This window comes from Hyperolius riggenbachi, chromosome 1 (assembly GCF_040937935.1).
Source record: "Hyperolius riggenbachi isolate aHypRig1 chromosome 1, aHypRig1.pri, whole genome shotgun sequence".
In the NCBI taxonomy this organism is placed as follows: Eukaryota; Metazoa; Chordata; class Amphibia; order Anura; family Hyperoliidae; genus Hyperolius; species Hyperolius riggenbachi.
This window is the reverse complement of record NC_090646.1, coordinates 238,793,475-238,812,231: the sequence shown is the minus strand read 5'-3', so window position 1 is coordinate 238,812,231 and position 18,757 is coordinate 238,793,475. Positions and strand designations below refer to the sequence as shown.

Sequence of the window (18,757 nt, the reverse complement as noted above, 5' to 3'; positions counted from 1 at the left end):
AAATAAATATGGCAGCCTCCGTATACCCCTTACTTCAGTTCCCCTTTAACCCAAGTGGGGCGGGTTTATAACCCCACCAGCCTTTACAGTGGTTGCCTTAGTGGTAAACCAGCTTTGTGAGAACCTCTTCAATGCACATAATTCAAGAACATTTTTCCTGCACTATCAAGGGCACTCGATAGTTCTTTTTTTTTTCTTAAAAAAGTGTTAGGCCTCATTCACACTGGAGTTTTACCAGTGATTTCAGATTGTCTGTAAATCACTAGTGCTTGAAAAAGTGCTATGGCAATGCAAATCAATGGTAGTGTTCACACTGCAGTGATCGCCAGTGATAAGTGACTTGCTGAAAACTCAAACATGTTGCATGCAGCATTTTTTTTTTAGCAATTCTCAGGAATATTGCTTTGCAAAACGCTGGCTAATTTTTTATAGGGGGTAAGCTCCCGGAGGGAGGAGGGTCTCATCTTCCAGGGAATTGTAGAATTTCAAAAGCCAGCTTATATACCTTGGCCGGGAATTGAACCCAGGTCTTGGCCGGGAATTGAACCCAGGTCTGAGTGCTTGGTAGATAGCTCTCTTAACCGCTATACCACCACCAACACTACATGCTAAAGGCAGCCTAGCATGTACCATTATGATATATCCAAGAGAAAAATGAGCTTGCTTTAAGATTTGTAGGCTTTCAAAAGCCAGCTTACATACCTTGGCTGGTTTCAGAATGTAGTGTTGGTATAGCGGTTAAGAGAGCTATCTACCACGCACTCAGACCTGGGTTCAATTCCCGGCCAAGGTATGTAAGCTGGCTTTTGAAAGCCTACAAATCTTTAAGCAAGCTGATTTTTCTCTAGGATATATCATAATAGTACATGCTAGGCTGGTTTCAGAATGTAGTGTTGGTGGTGGTGTAGCGGTTAAGAGAGCTATCTACCAAGCATTTAGACCTGGGTTCAATTCCTGGCCAAGGTATATAAGCTGGCTTTTGAAATTCTACAATTCCCTGGAAGATGAGACCCTCCTCCCTCCAGGAGGAGGGAGAGAGGGAGTAATATAAGGAACAACAATTAGCTAGGAACAAACCTACAAGAGCCTAACTAAACTCTCCCTAGCAGAGTCTGTCAGCAGCTGTCCCTTAACTAATTAGTGTAGGCAGACTAGTGAGTAAAACGGCACAAGGACCTTGCCTTTTATAAGGGGGGGTGGGGCTCTAGGAGTGAGTGCAGTCTGATTGGCAACAATGTGCCTGCTGACTGTGATGTAGAGGGTCAAAGTTCTGCTCAATAGAGCATTATGGGGCGAATCGAACCACCCGAAGTTTGCCTGCAACCGTTCGCCGGCGAACTGTTCGGGACATCTCTAGCAACAAACATTGGAGTGAATCCAGTGCAAAAGTGGAGAAGATGCCCAGATGGCAAAATTTGATTTAGTTGCTCTCAGTAACTGCTCTAGATTTGTAAAAGCTCTACTCTATGCACTGGTATATTGATAAATCTACCACTCTTAACCAGAGTTCTCTTTAGAGGAGAATGTTAGTCATTATGAATGTTGTAATTAACAATAAATGTTAGCCTTTTTACGTTATATGGGGTATATTCACTAAGCCCCGGTAAACATAACTTGTACAGGCAACGCACGTAAAGCTTACTGGGCTAATAGCAAATTTCATAAAGACCATTTCGACCAAACTTTGTGCCTGTTTGACACGTTTGCATCTGAATAAAGAAGCCTTGAGTTATTCAAATCCCAGATCTTCACTTGCACTTAGGACTTGTGGCTAAGGATAATCATTAAAATTCAAATATTTGAGTCCATGCAGGATTATGCCAATTTTTATGTAAATATATGCAGCTTGAAAATGGACTAATTTAAACCTTGGTGGGACCTGATTGGTCCATTTTCAAGCTGCATATATTTGCATAAAAATTTAGATAAATCTGCATGAACTCGGAAATATTTGCATCTCATTGATTATACCTACTTGTGGCCAATCTGTTCAACTCCCTAATAAAAAAAAAGGTATTTTGGGTAATAGAGTCAGCCTCATATCTTTGCATTGCTATAACTTGTCTAACTCACACCAACTGCAAAAACTATGTTGCCATTAAACAAGCAACATCAGTGTTGCATATATAATGCAAGTTACATAAATTTGCGTAATGCCCAGTAAACTAAATGTGCACTGTCTGCAAATGTTATGTTTATGGGGATTAGTGAATACAACCCATGGTGTGCTATGAAACAGACAAACAGTAACTGCTTAACTTGGCAATGTTGACAGCAGCCCCGTATCCTGTGGGGAAACCACATCCAAAGAGACAGGCCTTGTCCATTGGAACATTGTCATCAACCTTGGCAACTGCATCAACAGGAACCACGGTATATTCTGAAAAGGTGCTGGTCCATAAAAAGTGGTACACTTGTTTCCCCTTGCAGGAGAACCTGGGTGTCTTGTCTGGCATTACATTTTGGGATTCACTAATGCTGTGGGAAAACAAAAGAGGAGGTGGAGAGCAAGCAGATGCATTTCTAATATTTTGATCACTAAAAATAATATCTGGTGGCCAAATGTAATTTCAAAGATAAGAGACCCAAAGGGAGACAGCCAAAAAATAAACAACTATTTACAGATCAAATGAAAAAAGTGGAGATGGATTGGCCACACTCAGAATAATATCAAGAACAATGCCATTGAGAAAGAAGAGACACTGAAGCGAAAAAAAATATATGATATAATGAATTGGTTGTGTACTATGAATAATTACTAGAAGATTAGCAGCAAAGAAAATATTCTCATATTTTTATTTTCAAGTATATAGTGTTTTTTCTAACATTGCATCATTCTATAATATGTGCAGATTATACAACATTCGGCATTCAAAATGATTCTTTCAGAGCAGTCTGTGAACTAATGACCTCTCCTCTGCCAGAGGAAAAGTAAATAGTTAACTAACAGTTGAGATAATAAAAGTCAGAAAACAGCCCTCTCCACGACTTTTGAAAGTCGTAGAGATAATGGCTTTTTTTGTATAGCGATAACAACTGGAGTTTCTTAACTCTTCCTGTACTGGAAACAATTAGACTGATGTATCTGATCTTAATGTTTTATTTCTTAGCTGTGCTACACATATAAATCATAATATCATAGTTTTTTTTTCGCTTCAGTGTCTCTTTAAAGAGGAACTGCAGTGAAAATAATGTAATGAAAAAAATTGCATAATTTTTACAATAATTATTTATTAATGATTTAGTCAGTGTTTGCCCATTGCAAAATCTTTCCTCTTCCCAATTTACATTCTGAAATTTATCACACGGCGACATTTTTACTGCTGGCAGGTGATCTCTGTGGAAGGAGATGCCGCTTGCTTGGCAGTTGGAAACAGCTGTTATTTCCCACAATGCAACAAGGCTCCCACAGTGTGATGTCAGCACCGTGGTGCTGATATAACACTGTGGGTGGGGTTTAACCACAATATCAGCCATACAGAGCCCCCTGATGATCCGTTTGAGAAAAGGAAAAGATTTCTCATGGGAAAGGGTGTATCAGCTACTGTTTGGGATGAAGTTCAATCCTTGGTTACGGTTTCTCTTTAAGGGAACTGAGCACCAAAAACAAAACAAAACAAAAATTTGCATTGCACCTCTCCACTAGGCCTGGTTTCTACTGCAAGAGCTTTTTTAGCGCTTCTTATTTAAAAAGCCCTTGCTAATGCAATCCTATAGGGATTTTTACAAAATCACATCGCTCAAGTGAGAACAAACTCATACCATTACATTAGCAAGAGCTTTTAAAATCAAAAATCACTTAGAAATAGCTCTTGCAGTGTAAACCAGGCCTAAGGGAGGTTCGTAACACTATATGCCCTTGTTGGGCTGGGGGTTGGGGAAACGCCATTGGTAACATGCAGGGGTCTGCTCCTGTAGCCCACAGTCCCTGTGAAAGTTTTAATTCGGTCCGCATTTCAAAGTACCCACCTCTGGAGCTTGCAATGCATGCTGGTAGCTGTATGCTGCAAATGCATGCCAAGAGCTGTAGTACATACTGTACATCTCCCTGGCAGGAGATATGATACACACATATCTATGGACTACAGCTCCCGGCATGCATTGCGGCATATAGCTCCCGGCATGCATTGCGGCGGGAGCGAGCTCCTGAGGCGTATTCTAAGGACAAGATGGCAACTTTCACAGGGATTGAGGGCTACAGGAGCAGCCTCCAGTAGTTAACCAATGGCGCTCCCTCTAACATCTGGCCCACCAAGTTTATACACGGTTATGAACCACCCTTATGCAGAGGTTTAATGTATTTTTTATTTTTTGTGGTGCTCAGTTGCCTTTAAGGTGGGTTCCGCAGGGTAGAAGAAACAGAGGGAGACCAAAAGAAACGGGAAGAAATGTGGAGGAGGAAATACAGTATGCAAAGATATCATGGACTAAGATAGGCAACAGGGTTTAGGACAAAAAATGGTGGAAATCATTTATTAAGGCCCTATGCTACAGTGGGATACATAGGAACTAAGTTTATAATAATAACAAGTTGAACAAAGTCTACTAACCTCAAACAACCAAAATTTAGGAATAATTTGCTTAATATGCAGCTTTCACTCCTATAGCAGGCAGATTTTTTTTAACAGGGAACATATAATACAGTTGTACAGTAGAAGAGTTTACATATGCATACACACAACTAGGAATATGATGAAAAGTTAAAAGATATATTACAATTTTCAAAAGATCTTGCAGAGAGTTGTACTCATACTGTGGCCAGCCGCTGGCATTGGGCTTCCCTGATGACACTCCTCCATTATGCAGAGATGGGCAAGAAAGCATTGGCATCAGTTCTATATTTAAATCTCAAGGTGCACAGCAGTCCTTTCCTTCTATCTACATGGGGGAGGGAATCACACTTGAGTCCATGAAAAACAGGTGCGGACTTTCTGGGAATCGCATGCAGTGTGCAAATAAAATAGTGCATGCAGCAAAGCTTTTTTTACCTCGCATGCAGGAACCACATTGACGTTTGCCTGCCCAATGATTAACATGGGTTGTCACATCTGGTGCATCTCTACATGGAGGAAAAATGGGTTCTATTCCCCCAAGTATGACCCCTGCCTCACTTTCCTACTCATATCAACACAACCATGTAATGATAGTGATCTGCTGTGCCTGGGACATCATATGAGTGCTGGACTGACACTGGGACATGGCTAGCCATGTGGATATGAGCGAGGGGGTAGATGGGAGGAGAAGACCTCCGCAAGTATGCCAGCATTTTCCTGTGCATTCTGTATGGAGTGGGGGTAGACATGGGTGACGCTGTAGGCGAGACATGACAGCGGTAAGGGGGCTGATGGCACAATTGGGGCTACATGACTATACTGTGGGAGGTTGGACATAGGAGGTGGGTTCTCCATCAAAATTTTGCTGAGGTGCTCCATGGACTCTAGCTATGCCCCACAACCCAACAACAAATACAAAGTAAAGAAAGAAAACAACTTACTGTGTTTTAAGGCAGCAGTTGGTATGTGGATTTATACAAGAGTCACATTGTCCACACTGAGGAATACATAATGGGACCACTTTGTCTCCTAAATAAACATACAATATTAATATTTTTAGAAGTGCGTGTGGCAATGCGAGTAGTCAGTAAACGGCGCATAGCCAGTAAACGGAAGCCCTCGTGCATAAAAGGAAGAAGAAGCACGAGCGCTTTCTCTTTCACTGGACAGCCACAGTCCGGAAACACTTGTTCACCGCTTGGTGTGTTACATAGCCAAAATGCTGGGCGCTGAAAACAGGAAGATGTGTCTGAGTTAGGGTTAGGCATTGATTAGGATAGTCAGCAAATAGGTGGGAAAAAAGGGCGCATGCCGCTAGTGGACAAAAAGGGCGCCGCCATTCACTCCCATAATAAATAGCGTTTAATGGGCGCCGAGTAGGAAAAAAGGGCGCCGGAGCTAAATAAAGTTTATAAACGGCGCCAGGAGCTAAATAAAGTTTACAAACGGCGCCCGGCGATGTTTAATGATTTATAACTGAACTTGTGGTGATTTAGGTTTATAAAATGCACCCGTGCTGAATAACGTTTATGAAAATACTAAACATATTTATCTTATTTAAATAATTAAAACATTATTTAAAGTTTTATCCCTTACTGTTTGTAAAACATTATTATTCACAAAATAAAGCGATCAGTACGTAACGTAAATTGCAAAATATTTTTTCAATCCACAATTAGTAAAACATTATTATCCACATAATAAAGAGGGGTCTTAGGTTTAGGCACCAACAGGGGGGTCTTAGGTTTAGGCACCAATAGGGGGGTCTAGGGGTTAGGGGTAGGTACAGGGAGGGGTACTTAGGCAACAACAGGGGGGGTCTTAGGTTTAGGCACCAACAGGGGGGTCTTAGGTTTAGGCACCAACAGGGGGGTCTTAGGTTTAGGCATTAACAGGGGGGTCTTAAGTTTAGGCACCAACAGGGGGGTCTTAGGTTTAGGCACCAAGAGGGGGGTCTAGGGGTTAGGGGTAGGTACAGGGAGGGTTACTTAGGCACCAACAGGGGGGGTCTTAGGTTTAGGCACCAACAGGGGGGTCTTAGGTTTAGGCACCAACAGGGGGGTCTTAGGTTTAGGCACCAACAGGGGGGTCTTAGGTTTAGGCACCAACAGGGGGTCTTAGGTTTAGGCATTAACAGGGGGGTCTTAAGTTTAGGCACCAACAGGGGGGTCTTAGGTTTAGGCACCAAGAGGGGGGTCTAGGGGTTAGGGGTAGGTACAGGGAGGGTTACTTAGGCACCAACAGGGGGGGTCTTAGGTTTAGGCACCAACAGGGGGGTCTTAGGTTTAGGCACCAACAGGGGGGTCTTAGGTTTAGGCACCAACAGGGGGGTCTTAGGTTTAGGCACCAACAGGGGGGTCTTAGGTTTAGGCACCAACAGGGGGGTCTTAGGTTTAGGCACCAACAGGGGGGTCTTAGGTTTAGGCACCAATAGGGGGGTCTTAGGTTTAGGCACCAACAGGGGAGTCTAGGGGTTAGGGATAGGTACAGGTAGGGTTCTGTGTAAGAGTAGGCTTAGGTATAGTTTTAGTAAAATTTTAGTAATAATTACTAATGTATTACAACACTTATTACGAACGTAGTTATTTATATCGTCTTTAAAAACAATATTTTCAGATTTTATTATAAGAACAAACCATAAATGACGGTTATTCACAATAATATACAATTATAACAATTAAACATATATTATTGTTTTTTTTATAAACGTAATTATAAGTTTAACTTTTGAAACAGGGAAGATTAACGTTTTCACAATTTCCGATTTCATAAACATTATTTAATGATTTATAATTTTGTTAAACATTATTTGTAAACGAAATATAGCACACTATATTTATAAACCCTATTAATGATTAATTATTATTTAGAGTTTACACCCCGCGCCCTTTTTGTCCAGGCGCCCTTTTTGTACGTACGCGGTTTTGCGTTGTAGTTAGGACAAGGTTAGGCCTGAGGAAGCAAATAACATTGAAAATGGAGTGGAAGAAACAGAGTTTTACTGATAGAAGCCTTGGCCAGCAAAAGTTAGAAGTAGAGAAATCATACATGAAAATAAAATGGCATAGATTACCATTTCTACAGATAGTGTGACAATGGACTTAATACATGCCGAATCTTACCAGAAATGCACATAGTCCTTACTATGGACTAATATAATAGAGGTAAGGGTTGCAAACATTTGCCATCTACCAATTTCTAATAACATCCAGTCCAGAGGATTCTTGGTCACACAGGCTCAAGGCCAGCGCTACTATTCATCAAAGGGGCCAACACCCCCCCCCCCCACCCCCACCCAGTGCTGCAGGGGCCCCACACTGCTGGACTCTGCCAAGTGTTCTTTCACTACATGTAGCTGAAGATTGATCACGCACCCGTCCCGGTGCTGCTCCACCCGTGCTGTCTCCAGCAATGATGCCTGCCTCTTCTCTATGACCCAGCACGTTACACATAACATGCGCCGGATGGAGAAGAGAAAGGCAGTGTGGCTGGAGACAGCACGGACAGAGAAATTTTGGGATGGGTGCATGATTAATGATTAATCTACAGGGGCATCGGCAAGCAGTGGGGGAAGACCACAGGAGGGCTGACATTCCTGGGAGGGAGGGAGGAAAGGGGGGGGGGCAATCTTAAGTTTGCAATGGGGCCCCTTAAAATGGCTCTGCAGGGGCTCCTCTCTCACCTTTTGGGCCATTTTGGGACATGGTATCAGTACAGTTATCCTGTAAAACTTTCAAACAGCTTTACAATTTTTTTTTCTGCACTCATACCTGGTTTTAGGTCTGTCACACCTTCTCCAATGCTTTCAATTACTCCAGCTCCTTCATGGCCCAGGATAACCGGAAAATCAATATTTCCCATATCTCCGTGCATTGCATGGTCATCTGTCCGACATATTCCAGTAGCCACCATCTAAGTACATTACGAAGAATAGGCAATAAGATGTTGGTAATTATATTTGCCTTCATTTTTTAAATTGTACCTGAGGCAAAAATAATGAAATAAACTACGGTAGATACTTACCTAAGAAGAAGGAAACATCTGCATCTGGCAGAGGCTTCCCATGTCCTCCTGGCACCCACCATTGCTGCGGGGGAACCCCATAAAGAAATCTGACAGCTTGGCGGATTTCTGATTGTGACAGAGCTCCTGTTCATTCACGGGGTTCCTGCTCAGCTGTGGTGGTTTTCTGAAGGACACAAGAAGCCTCTGCAGCAGGATCCTCCAGAGGTTTCCCCCTTCATAGGTAAGTATTTAGTTTTTCCCCTTAGGGCTGCCTTGGGTTTACTTAATATGAAGCTATAACATCCCCCATAGATAGATAATCATTTGGTAGTAAATGTGTAAATACTACCTTAATCCGAACTTCATGTGCCTTCGGAGGTTGCACTTCCACTTGCTCAATTACAAGTGGTTGATTTTTCTTCCAAGCAACAGCTGCCTTGCATTTTATTATCTAAAAAAGAAAAAACGCAGGTAATATAAATCCTTTGATAACATCTAGTGTGGTGCCCATCCATTTGCCATCAATTTGAATAGCACTGGGAAAGGCAACCCAGAATCATCTAGGATTAACTGACTTAACATCTATATAACATTGACCCCTCTTGATGAACTGTAAAGGCTGGTACCCACGTTTTTGGTAGCTTTTTGGGAATGCTTTCAATCACTAGCAATTTCCCTAAACGCTTTGCCAATGTAAGTGGATGGAGCAGATTCCACTAGAGCGATTGCGATTAGGGACATTGCAATTGCAGAGCGTGCAGAATTTTGGGAGCGTTTCCATTCTAACGTGTTCTATAGGAGCAGGGAAATTGCTTTCTGAAATCGCTAACAAAGCACTACCACAAATACCACGTTAGCGATTGCGATAGTGCTTTGTAGTGGGTCCCAGGCCTTACAGATGGTCATTTGAAGCCCTCACTGCCCTTTTCCACAGACCACATTTCAATCTGAAAATCTGATCGCATTATTTGCCAGTGCTTTGCAAGTTGCAGTGCACTGTGATTATCAATATAATTGTACCTCATTCCAACTGATGTAAGTCAGTTTCTAAGAATCGCAAACCTGATACTGCATTTTTCCTGTGGCTGAGTTCAAGTGTTGGAGCACAAAAAAAAAAAAAAAAAAAAAGAAAACACGGTGTACTTTAGATTTTCTTGCAATTTATGTAAATGTATTGTTTTTTTTTTTTTTACCAATGATTGGACAGAAAATTGCAGCAGAAAATCTGACCAATAACATGAAAGCCACACTGCAAACAGAAAATAGTTTTAGAAATGGTGGGGAGAGAGGATCAAGTGGAAATGAGCCTTACTGGTGTAGAATCAGCCTTCTGTCTGTTTACAAAAAAACTGTTGTGCGGTTCAAGAAAGCTGACACTATGCCACTACCAGGCCACCTACTATAATAGTTCCTATAGTGACAGGGAGGAGGGAGTATGGGCACCTTACAGACACTGCCCACATCACATACTATCTACAAAGCCCCATAACTCTCACAGGTATCATATGACTTAGTGGTTCAAGACCAAAGATGGTTGTTAATTTATTCTGCCTTGCATGTAAATTTCATGCAATTGTAGGTAGTTTGGAATTGAATCAGGCTAAAAAGATATAATGAAATACTAAGCTGCATACAATTTGCATGAAATCTGAACTCAATGCATAATTATTTACATCTCATCATCTCATTGGCCATCCCTGGTCAAGTCTAGTCAAGTGTGACATAAATGTCCTGAACGATTTTAGGAAAAGATTGAATTACCCAAAGAGGGTGCTGTGACTGAAGAACTGTTCCCTATGAGGTTTCCTGCTGGCTCCCCTGAACTAGACTAATACCATAGCACAGACACGAAAAAAGCAGACCATCATTCAAAAGTACAGAAAAATTGCATACGAACGCACACAAAAAAATGCATTGCCATTGAAATCCATTATGTACGGTGAACATGATTAAAAAAAAGAAGTTCGGACAGGAATTCGAAAAAGCGTGAACCATACCTTACAGAGAAATACACTGCCAGCTGCATTCCCTTAGGCTACTTACACACCAGGACGTTGCGTTTAGGGGACGTTATAGGGCACATAATGTGCCCCTAACGCAACGCCTGGTGCTCTCTGGTGTGGACGTCGGAGTGAGCCGCGTTGTGCAGCTCACTCTGGCGTCCGTGATGCGTACTCTTGGACGCATGCGGCATCACGTGGTCCCGCCGGCCAATCACCGCACAGAGCGGCCGCTCCAAGAAGTAAACACTGCACGTCACAACGTGCAGTGAATATTAATTAGCCATGTGCCTGGCCGCTCTCCCCTCCTCCCCAACATTACTGAGCATGTGCGCACAGTCTAACGCGGCTTAGCCGCGTAGAACGCACAGCATGCAGCACTTTAGAAAAAAGGTGCTGCGTTACAATGTAACGCAACGTGGGCACTGTGAACAGCCCATTGATTTTTCATTACTGTGCGGTGGGGCTGCGTTACAGGCTGCACTAACGTGCGCCTGTAACGTCTTACTGTGAAAGCAGCCTTACTCAACAACATTTTGGGAAAAAAATACAAAAAGCAATCACACATCTTACATAGTTATAGCTCAGAATGAGAATCATTTTATCAAAGTGATGATCTTGACACACTCTATAAATGCTATCCTTATTTTAGCAGTTTAGGAGGTGCTGGCTTATTATCCCTCATAACTATGCATCATTATTATCCACCAGCCTGCCAGAGTTTAATTATAGCTCATCATACTATCATTCTTAATTCCAAAAGCTCTTACTTTTCCTGTGTGATCCATATTTACTATACAGTACAGCACCTCAACAGCAGACAGCAGCAAAGCCTTCTGTTCTGTAGTACACAGTTCCTGTTTAGAAACAAGCCCTCCCAGTCACATGATCACAAGACTAGCAGCAGCAGCTGAATCCAGTGTGTTTCTCCCTCCAGCTCAGCCTGAGCCTTTCTCAACCTTTTTACCTGGGAGGAACCCTACAAATAACTTTTGGATCTCAAGGAACCCCTGCAAACAATTTTTTGGTCTCGAGGAACCCCTACATTTATTTTTCAGGAGGCAAGGTCTTTAAAAGTAGGTTAGGCTATTAATTTCAGTACCTCCTATTACACTGCCACTCATCAGTGGCGTAGCAATAGGGGGTGCAGAGGTTGCGACCGCATCGGGGCCCTTGCGCCAGAGGGGCCCCGAGCGGCCATCCCTCAACTGCAGTATAGCTCTCTATTGGTCCTGTGCTCATAATAATCACATCTATAGATACTTTGAACAGGTAATCATGAACAAACTATTCCCCATCCCCTTCTTGCCGGAGCAGTGCTTTTCAGCGCTGCTAGATTTGGGCGCAGCCGGCGCCTCCATAGACTACAATAGGAATCATTCCTATTGCAGCGCTCAGTGAGTAACGTCGGCTCCGTCAGAAGACGGAGACGAGGTTGCTTAAAAAACACAATAATTCGGCCTCCAGCAATTGCTGGAAGCCGAATTATTTAATTCCCCCACTATCCATTGCGGCCTGGAGGGGGAATAGTAATTAAAAAAGCCCGGACTTGTGCAGAAGCAGGATCAGCTGTATAACAGCTGTAACCTGCGCCCAAGTCTACCGGCGCCGATTTCAAATGTACTCCCTTCTTGCACCTCTGAGGCTGTAGTTGCCATTGGCATGTTTTGGTGCACTGTATCAATTGTTATGTATAGAGTCCTTAGGGGGCCCCAATGTAAAACTTGCATCAGGACCCACAGCTCCTTAGCTACGCCACTGTCCCTCATTATACTGTCTCCTGACCCCCCAATTTAGTGCTTCTTGTTACAGTACCACCCATTATAGTGTGCATGGGCGTCCGCAGAAAATTTTCCAGGGGGGGGGCAAAAAGTGGGGAGCAAAAAGCGGGGCGGCGCGCCTAGCTCGCCGCGCCGCAAATCTGGCTTGGTGTTGCGCGCCAAAAAAATGGAGCTACGTCATGAAGCGCGCCGCGCCGAAAAATGGGTGTGGTCATGAACCAGAATGTGGGTGTGGTCGTGGGTGGAGACAAGTTTACATGAACTAAGCAATGGTGGGACATTAGATTAGGACAGTGGTGGCGAACCTTTTGGAGGTCGAGTGTCCAAACTGCAAAGTCACTTTACTATCACAAAGTGCCAACAGCAATTTAAACTAAATACAAACGTTTTAACTCATACATGAACATTATGGAAAATTAAGTTGAAAATAAACTGTGAAGATAAACAATTTCATCCATCGTACTCCTGAAAAAATTATTCATTTTTTTTAGAACCTCCCAGTTTCATTTTCTGTTTTAAAAAGCGGAAAAAGTAGGTTTAATGCTATTGTCTCATATGATGATGATTCAGCTTTTTCCATAGTCTCGCAGTTAGCAATCATGTGACCCCCAACAAGACAAATTCAGCAATCATGAGGCCCCCCCCCCCCCATCAAGACAAATTCAGCAATCATGAGGCCCCCAACATGACCAACTCAGCAATCATGAGGCCCCCAACAAGACAAATTCAGCAATCATGAAGCCCCCAACAAGACAAATTCAGCAATCATGAGGCCCCAACAAGACAAATTCAGCAATCTTGAGGCCCCCAACAAATCATGAGGCCCCCAACAAGACAAAGTCAGTAACCATGAGGCCCGCAACAAGACAAATTCAGCAGTCCTGAGGCACATAAATAGACAGCTTTTTACATAAATAGGCAGAATGCCCCCTTAATATGTAGACACCTCTCACCTGGCAGCAGTTCCCCAAAATACACCCCCAACAAGACAAATTCAGCAATCATGAGGCCCCCCCCCCCCCCCATCAAGACAAATTCAGCAATCATGAGGCCCCCAACATGACCAACTCAGCAATCATGAGGCCCCCAACAAGACAAATTCAGCAATCATGAAGCCCCCAACAAGACAAATTCAGCAATCATGAGGCCCCCAACAAATCGTGAGGCCCCCAACAAGACAAAGTCAGTAACCATGAGGCCCGCAACAAGACAAATTCAGCAGTCATGAGGCACATAAATAGACAGAATGCCCCCTTAATATGTAGACACCACTCACCTGACAGCAGTGGTTGCCCAAAAATAGGTAGCCCCAGGTCTATAGGTGTCCCCAGAATAGGTGGCCAGCGGTATAGATGTCCCCAGAACTGGTAGCCAGGGGTAGAGATGTCCCCAGAACAGGTAGCCAGGGGTATATGTGCCCAGTATATGTAGTCAGGGGTATATGTGCCCAGTATATGTAGGCAGGGGTATATGTGCCCAGTATATGTAGGCAGGGGTATATGTCCCCAGTATATGTAGGCAGGGGTATATGTCCCAGTATATGTAGGCAGGGGTATATGTCCCAGTATATGTAGGCAGGGGTATATGTCCCAGTATATGTAGCCAGGGGGATATGTCCCAGTATATGTAGGCAGGGGGTATATGTCCCAGTATATGTAGGCAGGGGGTATATGTCCCAGTATATGTAGCCAGGGGGTATATGTCCCAGTATATGTAGCCAGGGGGATATGTCCCAGTATATGTAGGCAGGGGTATATGTCCCAGTATATGTAGGCAGGGGTATATGTCCCAGTATATGTAGCCAGGGGGATATGTCCCAGTATATGTAGCCAGGGGGATATGTCCCAGTATATGTAGGCAGGGGGTATATGTCCCAGTATATGTAGGCAGGGGGTATATATCCCAGTATATGTAGCCAGGGGGATATGTCCCAGTATATGTAGGCAGGGGTATATGTCCCCAGAAAAAGTAGCCAGGGGGATATGTCCCAGTATATGTAGGCAGGCGTATATGTCCCAGTATATGTAGGCAGGGGTATATGTCCCAGTATATGTAGGCAGGGGTATATGTCCCAGTATGTGTAGCCAGGGGGATATGTCCCAGTATATGTAGCCAGGGGGATATGTCCCAGTATATGTAGCCAGGGGGATATGTCCCAGTATATGTAGCCAGGGGGATATGTCCCAGTATATGTAGGAAGGGGTATATGTCCCAGTATATGTAGGCAGGGGGTATATGTCCCAGTATATGTAGGCAGGGGGTATATGTCCCAGTATATGTAGCCAGGGGGATATGTCCCAGTATATGTAGGCAGGGGTATATGTCCCAGTATATGTAGCCAGGGGGATATGTCCCAGTATATGTAGCCAGGGGGATATGTCCCAGTATATGTAGGCAAGGGGTATATGTCCCAGTATATGTAGGCAGGGGGTATATGTCCCAGTATATGTAGCCAGGGGGATATGTCCCAGTATATGTAGCCAGGAGGATATGTCCCAGTATATGTAGGCAGGGGTATATGTCCCAGTATATGTAGGCTGGGGTGTATGTCCCAGTATATGTAGCCAGGGAGATATGTCCCAGTATATGTAGCCAGGGGGATATGTCCCAGTATATGTAGGCAGGGGGTATATGTCCCAGTATATGTAGGCAGGGGGTATATGTCCCAGTATATGTAGCCAGGGGATATGTCGCCGTATATGTAGGCAGGGGTATATGTCCCCAGAAAAAGTAGCCAGGGGTATATGTCCCAGTATATGTAGGCAGGGGTATATGTCCCAGTATATGTAGGCAGGGGTATATGTCCCAGTATATGTAGCCAGGGGGATATGTCCCAGTATATGTAGCCAGGGGGATATGTCCCAGTATATGTAGGCAGGGGTATATGTCCCAGTATATGTAGGCAGGGGGTATATGTCCCAGTATATGTAACCAGGGGTATATGTCCCAGTATATGTAACCAGGGGGATATGTCCCAGTATATGTAGCCAGGGGGATATGTCCCAGTATATGTAGGCAGGGGTATATGTCTCAGTATATGTAGGCAGGGGTATATGTCCCAGTATATGTAGCCAGGTAGATATGTCCCAGTATATGTAGCCAGGGGGATATGTCCCAGTATATGTAGGCAGGGGTATATGTCCCAGTATATGTAGGCAGGGGGTATATGTCCCAGTATATGTAGCCAGGGGGATATGTCCCAGTATATGTAGCCAGGGGGATATGTCCCAGTATATGTAGCCAGGGGGATATGTCCCAGTATATGTAGCCAGGGGTATATGTCACAGTATATGTAGGCAGGGGTATATGTCACAGTATATGTAGGCAAGGGGATATGTCCCAGTATATGTAGCCAGGGGGATATGTCCCAGTATATGTAGGCAGGGGGTATATGTCCCAGTATATGTAGCCAGGGGTATATGTCCCCAGTATATGTAGCCAGGGTGTGACGCCGGGCGATGCCCAGTCGGCCAAAATGCGATTGCGGTCGGTTAGCGACACAAATCGTTAAACCAAGATTTGATGTGTAGTATCCCTCTGCCTAGGAACAGCTGGGGGACTTGTCTTAGCTGAGTGAAAGCCTGGGGGGAGGTGTTAATTAGCTTGGACATATTCCCTGTGGAAGGCAGAATAACCTGGAGGCAGTAACTCCCCTTTCTGTTCTGGGAACCAGGTGACACCTAGATGTTAATTAGCCAGCAAAGAGCCCACTCTGCCTTTTGGGAAAAGACTGGATGAGCTCACAGCAGGGGGCTATTCAAAAACCTGCTTTGCCCTAGACTGGCCAGAGCCATATAGGCAGAATCAGAAAGCATGGAGTTTAGGATTCTGAGCATGTTTAAGCAATACCGTTCAGGTGAGAAATGTGAAAGTTATATCATTCTGCTGGTCCGGATCTTGTGAGTATTTTGATATTAAATTTGGGCCACTGGCATAACCAGAACTCTGGGAATTCCATCGTTTTTTAACCGGGCATGCAAACATGCCCAAGTTTGATATCATATTAATCGGGAGGTTCTGGGGATCGAGAATATGTAATTATTATTTGTGTGCCGGCCGCGTAGGTCGGCCTAGAGAAATGTCAGGATTATGTGGCTTGTGGAAGCCCCTGCCCAGATGTGATTACCATAGTCCGGCCCGGGGGCCGACTCTGGAAGCCCGCCTCTGAAAGCAGCTCCATTAAAAGTACATGAGCTGCCCGGGCTATTCATTCCTCCATTTCCATCTTCCTGAACACACGGCCACCGTGAGGAACAAGTGGTGGCCATCTTGCCGGAACTGAACAAAGGACATCCTCCATTTTGTTTGGATTTTAAAACTTGCTGAACTTTGAGTTCATCTCTGGAAAAAAGAACTTTGCGAACTTGAAACCGTTTTGCTTGGACTTGATGATTTTCCCACAAAAGGACATATTTCCACAAACCCTAAGTATTTTCTCCCTTTTATTTTTCATACTGGCTATTACTGTTTTAATAATTGTTGATTTTAATAATTGTCTGTATATATTAATTATTTATATTGCTTTCAATAAACCGACGCTATCGTCAGTTGTTGTTCTAGCCACCCTACTATTCAGCACGCACAGAACTGAACCAGACCTCTGAAGAGACGTTACTATTGTTTGTTGTTGGCTAGACAGAATACAGCGTGTTTTAACCGTTTTTATTCACAGGACCAGTCAGTCAGTAAATCGGGTCCACTGGCCCATACCAGTGGTGGTGGCAGATACCCTGGAATCGTGTGTAGGTTGTAATTACCCATATCTCACAGGCTCCCTTCTGGTTTGTCTGCGGCTAATTCCCAACGGTTCCTGCGCATTGACTGCGACCAGAGTTCGCATGATCCGTGCGCTGGCACCGTTTGGAAGGCCATTTGCGGTCAGACCACCAGGGCTATTGTGACACAGGGGGATATGTCCCAGTATATGTAGCCAGGGGGATATGTCCCAGTATATGTAGCCAGGGGGATATGTCCCCAGAAAAAGTGGCCATGTGTGCCCCAGCAGGAGGAGAGCAGCGCAGAGAAGAGGGAGAGCTATGGGCACTCACCTTAGGGGGCTCTCCCTCCCTCTCTCGCTCTCCCCTCCGGAGTCCGGAATGAAGTGTGCAGCGGCTTGCAGCGGGCGGAACTTACCTCCTCTCGTCGCACGCGCCGGATGGATTAGCCGCTACTCTGGTCTGATCCAGACCAGAGTGCGGCACCAGAACTTCCGGCACAGGAGCGAGACGAGGTAAGTTCCGCCCGCTGCCCAGCCGCTGCACACTTCATTCCGGAGGGGACAGCGAGAGAGGGAGAGCCCCCTAAGGTGAGGGAAGGGGGGGGAGACGTCCGCCCTTCCCCACTGTGCCCATAGCTCTCTCTCTTCTCTGCGCTGCTCCCCTCCTTCTGGCTGCACGGGCACGCGGCCAGGGGGGGGGGGGGCAGCAGGCGGCCAGGCTCGGGCAGATGCCCGGTTTTGCCGTATGTGCGGACGCCCATGATAGTGTGCTCTGTTATACTTACCCCACCATGGGGGAAAATGCCGGAGCTAGTCTACTTTAGGGGACCCACCGCAAATCCCCATAGACAATTTCAGCTGGGTTGCAAAATGGAACGAATGTCTTCCGTTTGCTTGTTTAAACCTCCACAAGCCTTATAGCCTCTGGTAGCTAAGCATGCCCTCTAACGAATTTTGCGGGTTTCGGTAAAAAAAAAAGTTGTAACTGACTGTACAGGAGCCGCCGAACGGCCGCAATTTCGGGTCCGTCAGCCATCTTGGTTCTGCTCTGCAGGTCGTTTCTTCCTCCTCATTGGAGGGATTGTTCGGTGGGGGCGTGCCAGCTTCTGTCAGCAGCTAACAAACCCTCCAATGAGGAGGAAGAAAGGACCTGCACAGCAGAACGAAGATGGCCGACGGAACCGAGATGAAGGCCGTTCGGGGGCTCCTACACAGCCAATTTCAACTCTTTTTTGGACCGAAAACCTCACAATTCGTTAGAGGATATGCTTACCTATCAATGGGTATAAGGCTTGTGGGGGTTTAAACAAGGTGAAAGCGGACATTTGTTCCGTTTCTGCAGCCCAGCTGAAAGTGTCTATGGGGATTTGCGGTGGGTCCCCTAAAGTAGACTAGCTCCAAAATGCCAAGGAACCCCTGCAGAGTCCTCAAGGAACCCTGGTTGAGAACACTGCGGCGATTTTTCCGCGAAAGCGTTTATCGCTTCTATAGCACTGAAACGCGATTGCCCGGAAATTGCCTGAAAATAGTGCAGGCGATGCAATTACGGTTTGCGATTTTGGCCGATTTGCCCAAATCGCCCAAGTAAGAACGGGCCCATAGGGTTTAATTACACTAGCGATTTCAAAAGTGCTAGTGTTTGAGCGTTTTGCCGAAATCGCCGGCAAAACGCTCAAGTGTGAATGGGCCCTTACAGTGTGC

General features: G+C 44.8%; 1 protein-coding gene across 2 annotated transcripts in view; it reads right to left on the bottom strand.

Moving 5' to 3' along the window:
• The window catches only part of LOC137547336 (alcohol dehydrogenase 1-like), a 39,118-nt gene extending 27,709 nt beyond the window's left edge, over positions 1-11,409 (bottom strand). Inside the window, exons 1-5 of one of the 2 annotated variants that reach the window (XM_068270818.1) lie at positions 11,329-11,409; positions 8,908-9,009; positions 8,324-8,465; positions 5,495-5,582; positions 2,261-2,478 (exon numbers count right to left, since the gene is read on the bottom strand). In XM_068270818.1, the coding sequence (XP_068126919.1) occupies positions 2,261-2,478; positions 5,495-5,582; positions 8,324-8,465; positions 8,908-9,009; positions 11,329-11,346 (568 nt within the window). In that variant the 5' untranslated portion in view covers positions 11,347-11,409. Of the gene's footprint in view, positions 1-2,260; positions 2,479-5,494; positions 5,583-8,323; positions 8,466-8,907; positions 9,010-9,870; positions 9,890-11,328 lie in introns of those variants that run through there. The other variant, XM_068270828.1, reaches the window with a different exon arrangement.
• Positions 11,410-18,757: the final 7,348 nt, after the last annotated feature.